The 11,474-nt window shown below is 54.4% G+C and overlaps 2 protein-coding genes across 7 annotated transcripts; one reads left to right on the plus strand and one right to left on the minus strand.

Moving 5' to 3' along the window:
• Positions 1–34: 34 nt before the first annotated feature.
• Vwa7 (von Willebrand factor A domain containing 7) lies at positions 35–9,812 on the plus strand. Of its 6 annotated transcripts, none has more exons than XM_034523758.2 (17): positions 39–317; positions 584–832; positions 1,244–1,525; positions 1,936–2,032; positions 2,596–2,706; positions 3,040–3,235; positions 3,351–3,520; positions 4,506–4,618; positions 4,804–4,920; positions 5,809–5,994; positions 6,738–6,870; positions 6,985–7,137; positions 7,222–7,314; positions 7,549–7,850; positions 7,918–8,057; positions 8,216–8,390; positions 8,475–9,812. In XM_034523758.2, exons 2-17 carry the CDS (start codon positions 599–601, stop codon positions 8,646–8,648), a joined length of 2,676 nt encoding a protein of 891 aa, XP_034379649.1. In that variant the 5' UTR covers positions 39–317; positions 584–598; the 3' UTR covers positions 8,649–9,812. The 6 variants fall into 6 exon arrangements, 4 of the variants coding, with proteins under 4 accessions (XP_076772854.1, XP_076772855.1, XP_034379649.1 ...); XM_076916738.1 differs by lacking the exon at positions 39–317 and adding an exon at positions 319–425; XR_013105338.1 differs by lacking the exon at positions 8,475–9,812 and having other exon boundaries at positions 35–317; positions 7,923–8,057; positions 8,179–8,298.
• Sapcd1 (suppressor APC domain containing 1) lies at positions 9,170–11,400 on the minus strand. Its single transcript, XM_034524549.2, has 4 exons — positions 10,746–11,400; positions 10,373–10,513; positions 9,813–9,905; positions 9,170–9,589 (listed from the first exon to the last, which is right to left on the minus strand). Exons 1-4 carry the CDS (start codon positions 10,857–10,859, stop codon positions 9,497–9,499), a joined length of 441 nt encoding a protein of 146 aa, XP_034380440.1. The 5' UTR covers positions 10,860–11,400; the 3' UTR covers positions 9,170–9,496.
• Positions 11,401–11,474: the final 74 nt, after the last annotated feature.

The raw sequence follows: 11,474 nt of genomic DNA on the forward strand, positions 1-11,474 counted from the left end.
TGGGTCTGTCTCTGGCATAGTGCCAGGCCTGAGTCACGCTGCTCTGCTGCCAGCTCCCTTCCTCCCCAGCTCACCTCACTGCACTGCGCTGTGGCTACGGAGGCCCGCCTTGGGCCCGCCCTGGCTTTCTGGCTTTCGCTACATCTTGTGGCCCTGGGTTGGCATGAATGGAAGACGGCCAGGGGCTGCCTGTCCTCAGCCCCCTTGCTAAGAGCCTCTCACTCTCCTATACTGAGGCCCAGTTAATTATAACTCTGACCTAAGTGCCCTGTGACGCCACACCCGGGCCAGCGCTGCCCAGGAGACCCAGCAGCCAGGTAGGAAAGGCCTGAGAGGAGACTTCTCCTGTCTGTGGGGCAGGGCTGGGGCGCAGCCTGGTGTAGGACTAGAACCTTGAGAAGGTCCTCCTGTGCGTCTGATGGCAGGTGTGTGCTCTGGTGGCCTGACAGGCCCTCGGGTTGTGTGGGTTGCAGGTTCAGGGTGGGGAGCCAAGCAGGAAGTGGACAGCAGGTGCGGTGGAGAGAGCAAGGCCTAGCCTGAAATTAGTGGCTTCCTCTTCCCTTGAGGTGCTTCTGTTCCCTAGGTCCATGCTTCAGCCATGCTCCCTGTGGAGGTACCCCTGTCCCACCTGGGCCCCCCAATACTGCTTCTGCTTCAGCTGCTGTTGCCCCCAACATCTGCCTTCTTTCCCAACATCTGGAGCCTTCTGGCTGCCCCTGGCTCCGTCACTCACCAAGACCTGACTGAGGAGGCTGCACTCAATGTCACCCTTGAGCTCTTTCTGGAGCAGCCACCCCCAGGCCGGCCACGCCTCCGTCTAGAGGACTACAGGGTGAGCACCTTAGGTTCCACAGTTCCCGGGGCTTCTCAGAGGGCCCTTGTCACAAGGAGGCTCACCTTTGACCTGCTCACTTTCACACTCCTCCCTCCTCCACAATTCTGGTCCTGAAATCCTGAGTCCCCCAGTCTTGGAAAAACCTGTACCAAGGGGGAGGTGGTGGCATACACCAGTAATCCCAGCACTTAAGTAAGGAGAACTGAAGTTAGTTTAAGGCCAGTGTGGGCTACATAGTGAGTGCCAGGCTAGCTGGGTCAGCCAGTCCAAATCTGAGGCTCCCTTGTGGGGCTCTTGGCCCTCCGTTCTATTCACATTCAGCCCCGAGTGCCGGTTGCTAAGGTACTTCAGGTCAGTGGTAGAATCCAAACAACTTCTGGAGTTTCTTTCCCTAACCACTCTTGCTAGGGTCGGACCCTCCTCGCCGATGACATCTTTGCTGCCTACTTTGGACCTGGGTTTTCTTCTCGGAGGTTCAGAGCAGCTTTAGGAGAGGTGTCCCGTGCCAATGCAGCCCAAGACTTTGTGCCAGCTTCCAAGAGCAACCCCGACCTGCACTTCGATGCTGAACGGTTACTCCAGGGGCGCACTCGCCTGGTGGGGGCCCTTCGGGAAACCCTGGTGGCTGCCAGAGCCCTCGAGTACACATTGGCCCGCCAGCGCCTAGGGGCTGCACTTCATGCCCTGCAGGTGACTCTTGGGGCTTTTAACCTGCCTCCCCTACTCTGAGAGCATGGAACACACCCCTCCTAAGCTGGAAGCACTTCCTCTGTCCTGCCAGGAGTGGCTGCAAAGAAGGGAAGGGGAGAGGAAAACCGGGAAGGGGGGTGGGGGGGTGGGGGTGTTAGTTTATCCTAGGGGTCACTAGAAAGTCTGGCTTCCGCTCCAAGACAGAAAGGCTGGGGTGTGTCCATTTGGGCAAACTCTTCTGGGCAATGAGAGCAGAAGAAACAGGAACAGTAAGCAGGGGCAGCAGCAGGAAGGGAACACCAAGTCAGGGTGTGTGGGCCGCACATCTGGGTGTTGGGCATGTCAAGAAGTTGACCCTGACTAGATCGAATCAGTGCCTTGTTCCCTCTTCATTCTCTCCTGGGGACCAGGATTTCTATAGCCACAGCAACTGGGTGGAGCTGGGGGAGCGGCGGCCACACTCTCACCTCCTCTGGCCAAGGCGGGAGCTCTGGAGCCTGGCACAAGGTACGGCCATAACCCAGACTGGAGATGGGACTCCAGACAGGGAGCCTCCTGTTCCCAGTGTGCCATTGCTGTGTCACCTTCTATAGCATCTCAGGATGGGATGGGGCTTTATCCCTGCAAGGACTATGAGGTTCTTGAGTAGCTAATGGCTACAAGAGTTCGGTGGCTTTCTCAGCCTTACACGGGGAAAGCATCCAGGCTCGCCTCAGACCTCACGCCAGTTTTGCACTTGGTTTGTTCTACTAGCTGTGCCAGCCCTGTGGCCTTCTCTCAAAGCCCCCTCATGCTCCCAACTCACTGGGAGCTGTGTCCTGTCCACTATGGGATCGTAGCCTGCCTGTGGTTCACAGAGTCCCCAAAGGATTGGTGCCCACACTCGTAGGTTGTGCACACCAGCCCCAGTCTCAGACACCCAAACGGCGACCCTGAGTTTTAGTGTCAGAAAGCCTGGCCAAGGTGTCTGTGGCCTTTTCTACCTTTCCAGCTGAGAGGAAGATGTTAGGTAACCACGATAAATCCAGCAGGCTGAGACTTGGATTCTAGCCCTTGCCCTCTGTTCCCAGTGGGAGATGCTACCTGCTCTGACTGTGAGGGGCTGAGCTGCCCTGAGAATATATTGGACTCAACACTGCTCACCTCTGGCTACTTCGGAACACATCCCCCCAAACCTCCAGGTACCAGATGTGAAAGCTCCCAGGAGGGAGAGGAGAACGTCACTTTCTTTAACTTTAGCACAGGATCCTGGTTGCATCTCCTTAGGAGAGGGGGGTGTATGCAGTAGAAACAATGGGTGAGTTAAGGCAGAGGAGACGCAGTCATTCTCTGTTGTCTGGGCAGTGTTGGAGACTCTGATGACTCTTGATGTACACAAAATGTCACTGTCTCCCGATGCCCTCATGCTGAGGGGTGAGAAGACCACACCAGGTCAGAAAGGGTCCCCATAGTCTTTAGTGGACACTGAACACCTGATTGATTCCTTATATGCCTGACCTCTTCCCTTAATCTAGGGAAATGTAGCCATGGGGGCCATTTTGACCAGAGCAGCTCCCAGCCACCCCGAGGGGGCATCAACAAGGACAGCACATCCCCAAGCTTCTCCCCACACCATATGCTGCACCTCCAGGCTGCAAAAGTGGCACTTCTGGCTTCCATTGAAGCCTTCAGCCTCCTACGAAGCCGGCTGGGAGACAGGGGGTTCTCCAGGTGGGTGGCCTCGGGGAGACAGGTTTCCTCATGGGTCAGTGCTCCTGTGGTACTGAGGAACTGGGCACTGGGGACAAGTGCAGACCCTTCATTGCATCTCTGACTTGAACCTCAGGCTGCTGGACATCACGCCAGCTTCCAGCCTGAGCTTCGTCCTGGATACCACAGGCAGTATGGGTGAGGAAATCAACGCAGCCAAGATCCAGGCTCGCCAAATTGTGGAGCAGAGACAAGGCAGCCCCATGGAGCCTGTTTTCTACATCCTGGTGCCCTTCCACGACCCAGGTAGCGGTGGTCTTCAGGGATGGTGGAGAGAAGGAGGGCCCAGGACAGAGGCTGGAGACCTCTGGTGAGGAGGTGGACCTCAGGGCCATTCTACCTGTTGTCCTAAGTGAGCCTCTACTAGGTACCTGTGTCCACGTAGAAAGTAAGCAGCTGCTTCCGCTGTCTCTAAAATGGCAGGGGGCGGTTTCACGAGTCCAGCGCCTGCTCAGGGACGTGCCTCTGGCTTCCTTAGACTTCCGTGCTAATATAATATACCTTTTGGGTTCATTGTGTTTAAAATTGTGGGTGACTGTTTGCCTTCATGTTGGTGTACACACGAACACGTATGAAGGTCAGGAAAGGGTATCAGATCCCCGGGGAACTGGAGCTGTAGGTGGTCCTGAGTCACCTGATACAGAGTGGTCCTGGCAATAAGGCAGTGACAGCAGACAGCAAGCACTCTTACCTGCTGAGCCAGCTCTCCAGGCTGAGGTCACAGATAAGATGAAGGTGGGCCTGTTGTGTGGAGAGGTTAGAGATCACTACTCCTGCGTCTTTCCCGCCCGAGCCCAGAGTCAGCTTACCTGGCCTGGCCATACTAGTCTTACTGCACCCTTGGGCTGGCCATCTAATCTTTCTGTGCTTCATCGTCCATCATCCGTAAAACGGCCAGTATGTGCCTGGTTTGTCCTCCTGGACAGAGAACTCCTGCAGGGGAATAGTGTCTGACGTCGAGTAGGGACTTATTGCGTGCTTTGTGGACACATGCATCAATAACACGCTAGTACCGTGTCCGGGTGTTCTTCTATGGTTTACAAACCCAAGGAGCCTCTCAGGTGAGTACTATCCTTTTCTCATACATTTTAAAGGTGGGGCCTGGAGAAAGGGTTCAGCAGTTAAGAGCACCTGCTGCTCTTGCCAAGGATCTGGGTTTGGGTGTTGGCATCTAACTTGCAGGGAGGCTCATATATTGTATCCCACCTGACCGTCCTTTCCTCCTGCCTAGGCTTCGGCCCTGTCTTTGCAACCAGTGACCCCGACAGCTTCTGGCAGAAACTCAACGAGATCCAAGCCTTGGGGGGTGGAGATGAGCCAGAGATGTGCTTGTCTGCCCTGGAGGTCTGTCACTCCCTCCCCTGCCTCTTCCTTTCCCTCTTATCCTGCCCTTCCAGGCCCTGCCACCAGGAGGAGCCAGAGCTAGACACAGGCTTCCTTCCAGGGCCATGCTCCCTTGCTGTCTGCCGTCCCTGGCTCTACCCACTGCCCTGTTGCCACCATTTTAAACCTGAGGCTTTTTTCTCCAGCTAGCCCTGCAGCACACACCTCCCCTGTCAGACATCTTTGTCTTCACTGACGCCTCCCCCAAGGATGCTTTTCTTACCGACCGGGTGGAATCCCTGACTCAGGAGAAGCGCTGCAGGGTGAGCGCAGTGTTGGTTACGGGAAAGAAAGCTGCCTCATGGAAGGTGGCCCCACATCTTTAACATACTCCAGAGTGGGAGGCCGTGCCCTTAGCAAAACTCGACTGAGAATATTGAACAAGTCCAGTAAGCCATTCGAAGAACCTGTTGGGAGGGAAGGTCTCCGTAGACACCAGGGTGGACAGAAACAAGTGCAGCAAGAAGGTAGTGGTGTTAGTTCAGACTTCTAGAGTCTGACCCTGGGCAGTTTATTTTAGGCATATTTAAGTATTCAGTGCAACTTTGGGGAAAGGTTCTCTGGTAGCCCTTTATCACAATAAAGCTTTGCAAAGAACATGTGACCTCTCCCTCAAGTCTGGGAAACAATACTCAAGATAAAGAAGGCTTAGGGAGGAAGAGTCTGGGATAAACACAGCAGTCTGGGTGAGGCCTGGCCTCAGATAGCACAGAGCACAGGCTATTAACTGCATCCACTCCCACTTCGTGGGAGGACAGACGGCTTTTCTATTGAAGAGACAACCGTTCATTCCTGGTATCTGTAGAACTTCTCTGTGAGCACAGGGACCTTTTCCCTCTGCATTGGGCAAACAAGGGCGGTGGTGTCTACATCTGAAGCCCTCCCTGGGTCTAATCCTCAGTAAAGCACACGAGAAGACGTAAATGCCAATATGTATAAAGACAGAATTTAAAACAAAGCTGGGAAACGAATGTCTGGGAAACTCCCTCTGAACACGAGTTCTCCCAAGGGCTGTGTTACTAGGAGGTCCCACCCACGTCATCAGCCAGGGGACAGACAGCTTGAGAAAAAGTAGGGCAGAAGGGCCTCCATTAACAATGCCAGTCGAGCTGCGTGGATACACCAAGCATTGGGTTGTCATCCGGCCACAGGTGACATTCCTAATAACTGAAGACCCGTCGCGGGCTCGGGGTCGGGCGCGGCGAGAGGCCTTGTCTCCTTTGCGTTTTGAACCGTATGAAGCAATAGCCCTGGCGTCAGGGGGCGAGGTGATCTTCACCAAAGACCAGCACATTCAGGGTGTGGCTGCCATTGTTGGGGAGAGCGCGGCTGGTCTGGTGAGTAGAGGCCAGAGGGCTCCATGCCCTTAGCCAGCCAGAGCTGAGGTCTGAGATTCTGTGTGCTCCTTCTTAAAGGAGGGGTTCTGACAGCGGTCAGGAAGGGACTTTTCTTAGAGATCCATGGCTTCTTACCTTCCACCCTCCTTGTTTTGTTTTGGTTTTAAGATTTATTTATTTTATGTATACGATGAGTACACTGTCGCTGTCTTCAGACACACCAGAAGAGGGCATCAGATCCCATTACAGATGGTTGTGAGCCGCCATGTGGTTGCTGGGAATTGAACTCAGGACATCTGGAAGAGCAGTCAGTGCTCTTAACCTCTGACCCATCTCTCTACCTCCCCTTCCCCCCCCCCCTTTCATGTCAATAGCTGCACTCTGGCCTTTAGGGCTGGGAAATTGGTTTTTTGTTTGTTTTAGAGACAAGGTCTCACTGTGTAGACCAGGCTGGCCTTGAACTCACAGAGATCTGCCTGCCTTTGCCTCCCTAGTGCTGGGATTAAAGGTATGAGCTACCACACCTAGCCATTCATCATTGAAGGGGGAATGAGACATGATGACCTCATCCTAATTTCTGAACCTCCAGCTGTGTCACCAAGCACAGACCCTGGTCCATCCAGCGCACAGTGACATCCTTCTCCCTGGGGGAGGCAGTCTTCCCATCTCCCTCCTCTGCCTATGCCCCCACTTCCCTCCATGCTTTCCTTCTTTCTCTACTTTGGTCCCGATCACATCTCCAGGTGACTCTTCCCCTGGAGCCTCCCGTCTTCATCCCCGGGAAGCCGTGTGTGTTTGCTGTGGATCATCTGCTCTGGCAGGTCACAGTCCGGATGCACGGGGATATCAGTAGCTTCTGGATCAAGAGCCCTGCAGGTAGTCTAATGTGGGGCTCGAGGCAAACAGAAAATTCAAGAGTAGAGAACAGGAAGGGGGCTGTGCAGAGAGAAAAGAATTACTCCATGTGACAGTGTCTTGTCCCCATCCAAGGGGTGTCCCAGGGCCCAGAGGAGGGCATGGGTCCTCTGGGCAACACTCGTCGCTTTGGGCAGTTCTGGACGGTGACTATGACCGACCCCCCTCAGACAGGGACTTGGGAGATCCAGGTAGCAGCTGAGGGAACGCCCCGGGTGAGAGTACAAGGTAAGGAGAGGGGTTCCAGGGCACAGCATGGTGAGCCGAGGTGCCCATGGTCCTCTCAAAGTCTCAGACTGTCTCCCCTCCCAGCCCAGACCTCTCTGGACTTTCTCTTTCATTTTGGGATCCCTGTGGAGGATGGACCCCACCCTGGCCTCTACCCACTGACTCAGCCAGTTGCAGGTAGTACTGTTCCCTGGCCTTTGCCCCATCGGTCCACTGCACCTGTAATTGTGTGTAAATGAACACATGTGTGTCTTGTTTGAGGAGCGAAGAACACTAGGAAGATTCCAGCTTGGTGGGCTTCACAAGGCACACTGCCGTGACCCTGCCCAGTTCAAGACGAGACCAGCCATTCCTTTTCCCTGCACCTCCTCAAGTTTCATGCAGACCAATGTCTTTCCCCGCTCACCTCAGGTCTCCCGACCCAGCTGCTGGTAGAAGCGACAGGGCTCGTCTCTAGAGAGAAGCTTGTGGATGGCCAGCCACAGTTTTCCCATGTCGTCCTTCGAAGGGTCCCAGAGGGCACTCATCTGGGCCGGGTGTCCTTGGAGCCCGTGGGACCCCCGGAGCGAGGCCTCCTCGCTGCCTCACTACCGCTCACACTGCTGTCTGTCTCTGCACCCTTCTCCCTGGAGCTGGTTGGCCAGGATGGAGGAGGACAGGGCCTGTGGAGGACTGCCCCCCAGCCTTGCAGTGTGGCCCCCGTGCTTCTGGAGGTGAGGAGACCTGTGGGCAGGGCTGGGGAGATTAGAACCAGCCATTCTGACCTGCCCTTCCCTGCAGCTCAGTGGCCCGCCAGATTTCTTGACTCCAGGCAGCAAGGCTGCTCTCAGCCTCCACATCGCCAGCTTCTCTGGCCCCCAGGATCTTGATCTTAGGACATCTGTGAACCCTAGCTTCTCTCTCACCTCCAACCTCTCCAGGTGAGTCTTCTGTGCACCTCTGCTTGGGTTCTGGCTCCACCCAGACAGTTCTACAGGGGCTGGGGCTCAGTCCTCAATCTTGTCCTATGCTTGGCTTCACCCCTTGCCTGTGACCTACCAGGAACCTTCTGACTGATCCGAGGCTGTCCACTCTTCAGGGCTCGCCTGGGACTGAATGAGTCTGCCTGGGGACGCCTGTGGCTAGAGGTCCCAGATTCAGCAGCCCCTAATAGTGTGGTGACAGTGACTGTGACTGCAGTGGGTCAGGGAGCCAGCCAGGTGCCCCCAACCCATGCTTTCCTCCGGCTCCTGGTGCTGGCCCAGTCCTACAAGGTGAGGTGCGTCCTCACCCTCTCAACACCCAGAGCCAGGCAGGCGGAAGCTCAGCACCACCCACCTTTTCCCTCCTCTCTGCAGGACCAGCCTGAGGCCCCTGCCCACTCTGCTGTCCCCATGCTGCCCCCAGCCACTCCTGCCTTGCTTCCTTCCACTTTGGTGACTCAGGGCAGAGCTGGGAGAGGGATGGTGGGCAGAGCCTGGTGGGGAACAGTGGGAGGGGCGCTGTTCCTGCTAGGCTGCACTTCCTGGTAATACAGGGACAGGACTTCGGGCCCCATTTTCAGTCTTCCCTTTGGGTGGGATGGTCACATGGCTTCAGGGCCCTGTCCTGCCTACCTGGTTTGGGGATTTTTCTTCTGTCACATTTGTCCCTTATCTTTCTTTAGACCAGGCTGGCCTCACAGAGATCTACCTGCCTCTGTGTGTCTTTTTACTGCTGGGGTCAAAGGCATGCACCACCGCTGGCTGGCTCCCTTATCTTTCTAAAATGAGTAGACTGCCATATACAGGTGGTACAGACTTATAGTCCCTGTAACAGGGAGGACTGCTGCTGTAAGTTCAAGGCCAGCCTGAGCTATGAGACAATAGCTCAAAAACCACATCAACCAAAAATACACACAAGATTGGGATGGAGGCTGACGGGTTTTCCTTGGGGTGCTTTTCCTAACCCCAATAGGAACCAAAACAAAGGCTTTTTACTTTTTATTTATTTATTTATTTTATTTTTTAGAAAGCTGCTGTTTATTCCAGAAGCAGGGCAGGGCAGGGGCACCAGAAAGTGCAGTTTTCACTTTAAATTCCAGGGCAGCTGTTTTAGCTTAGTTTTGCTTCAAGCTGAAGGAGAGTCTTGGTGATCACGGTGACCACGGCGTCTCCCCAGATACACTGAAGAAAGGTGGTTGCTGTACATGGCGTAGGGGAGAGTGAGGACAAAGGACATTGAGGAGGTGCTGTGGACACTTTAGGCTGAGTTGTCTGCATTTCTCAGCCTGGAGCCCCTGGCTGCTGAGTTAAGATGAAATTGGCGGGGAGTTGGGCGGGGCAGGCAGGGTTCTGACTCCAGCTCCACTCCTTACTCACCAGTGCAGGGAGGGGAAGGTTTACACAAGGGTGGGCCCCTTTGGCCCTGGGGCAGCCTGGCTGACCACCTCTCCCATGCACTGGGTGGTTCCTTTCTGCTGCTTTGACAACTCCTAAAAGAGAGAGAACCAGCCTGGTACCTGCCACCTACCCTGTGGGTTTGTCAGCCAGGGCTCAGTTTACCCATTGCTGCCACAAGTTCTCTTGCCTTGACATTCCCTCCTGGTCCCGGACTGTGCAGGAGTCAGCCTTTCCCGTGGACATGGACGAGGCTAAGTCAGCATGACTCCAAAAGCCCCCTCCCTGAAGTCTAGAAATTAAAAACAGTAAACTCACCTTCTGAATCAGACTGTGCAAACAAGCATTCACCTTTTGAATCTGGGTTAACCGAGGGGCGTCAGCCTCTGAGTGTGAGTCCATCAGAAAGCCCTAGAGGGGTCGGAGGGTGACCGTGTGCTGGAAACAGGTCTTCCTGCCACTTCTTCATCATCACTGGCTATACTTCTCATCAGATTCCTGCCTTCCAGAACCTTCCAGACAGGGAAAGGCCAGCCTTCCCTCTCCACCTCCATCTCTTAACATTACAGTTCCTTTCACACTGCCTGGAACCCTCCCCACCTCACCCCCACTCCTATTCCTTATGGGTCCCCTCTAACCCTCCCCTGTCCTGTGAGAGACATCCAGGCCACTCTCCAACTCTGTGGGGTGCTCAGATGGAGCCCCTCTGACTGGAATGCAAACCAGCCTCTTCCAGCACAATGAACACTGGTGACCATCCTGTCATTCCAATGCTATTCCAGTTCGTCAGCCCTGCCTGTTAACCCTCCCCTCCCCAGAGCAGATTGCAAGGTCCACACGCTCCCTCCCCAGCACACGCACAGAAGGCTGCCCACTACCTCTCCAAGGGCCCCCAGCTGCAGCTGCCTTTGCTGTGTCTCCCTCAGACGGTCTGCAAACCAGGCTTGGCCATGCTCCAGCAGTTCCAGGCCCTGCCACAGAGCATCTTGTTCCCTCTCCAGAGCCTGCATCATCTGCAGCTGGCTTAGACAAGAGACACAGGCCAAAATTTCTCACTCCCAGCAGGACTCTAGATATGGTGATCTCCTCTAAAGGCTATCTGATCACTAAGGGTAAGCTCAGACTTTCCACTGAGGACTTGAGGGGCCATAGAGGGAAAGCAAACCTGTAGGTCCTCAGAGTTGAGAGGAAATATATCAAGGGCAGATCAGGGAAGGGTGCATCCCAAGACCTCGTTGGTCTAGTACTCACCCAGAGGAAAAAGTTCTGGGCCCCTGGGTCTTGGCGGCTTGTCCCCAGTGGTAGCAGCAGAACAGTGTAGGGCGCTTGTACCAGGGGTGGCCCACCAGGACCTGGGCTCTCCATGGCTCTAAGGTGGGAAGGGCGGAGTCAGGGCTAGCCCCTCCCTAACCCATCTTCTACCCATCCTGCCTTTCAGCCTGTGAGGTCAGGATAGTTCTTAAGGCAAAGAGATAGCCTCCCTTAAATCGTGTGTCAACCGTCAATTTTTTTTTTTTTTTGCACAGTCTGTTGGAAATACCTTGTCCTCATTTAGTTCAAAGCACAGAATCTGAATTTATTTAAAAATATTTTTAATTTATTTTGAGTCAGAGTCTCCCTGTATAGTCTAGCCAGCCTGGAACTCACTATATAGACCAGGCTGGCCTCAAACTCAAGAGATCCACCTGCCTTTGTATTCCCAGTGCTAGAACTAAAGGTGTGCACCATCATAACTGAATTTATTTATACCATCATTCCTGACTAAATGTATTTATCTATTTATTAGTTTATGTGTATGTGTGTGTCCATGAGTTTATGTGTATTTATGTGACCCAGAGCCCACTGACTAGGAGAGTGTGAGATCCCTTGGAACTGGAGTGACACACAGATGTGAGCCACCATGTGGTTCTTGGAACCAAACCCACTTTCTCTGCAGGAGCAGCCAGTGTCTCTAACCACTGAGCATCCACCCAGCCCAAC

This window comes from Arvicanthis niloticus, chromosome 20 (assembly GCF_011762505.2).
Source record: "Arvicanthis niloticus isolate mArvNil1 chromosome 20, mArvNil1.pat.X, whole genome shotgun sequence".
Lineage (NCBI taxonomy): Eukaryota > Metazoa > Chordata > Mammalia > Rodentia > Muridae > Arvicanthis > Arvicanthis niloticus.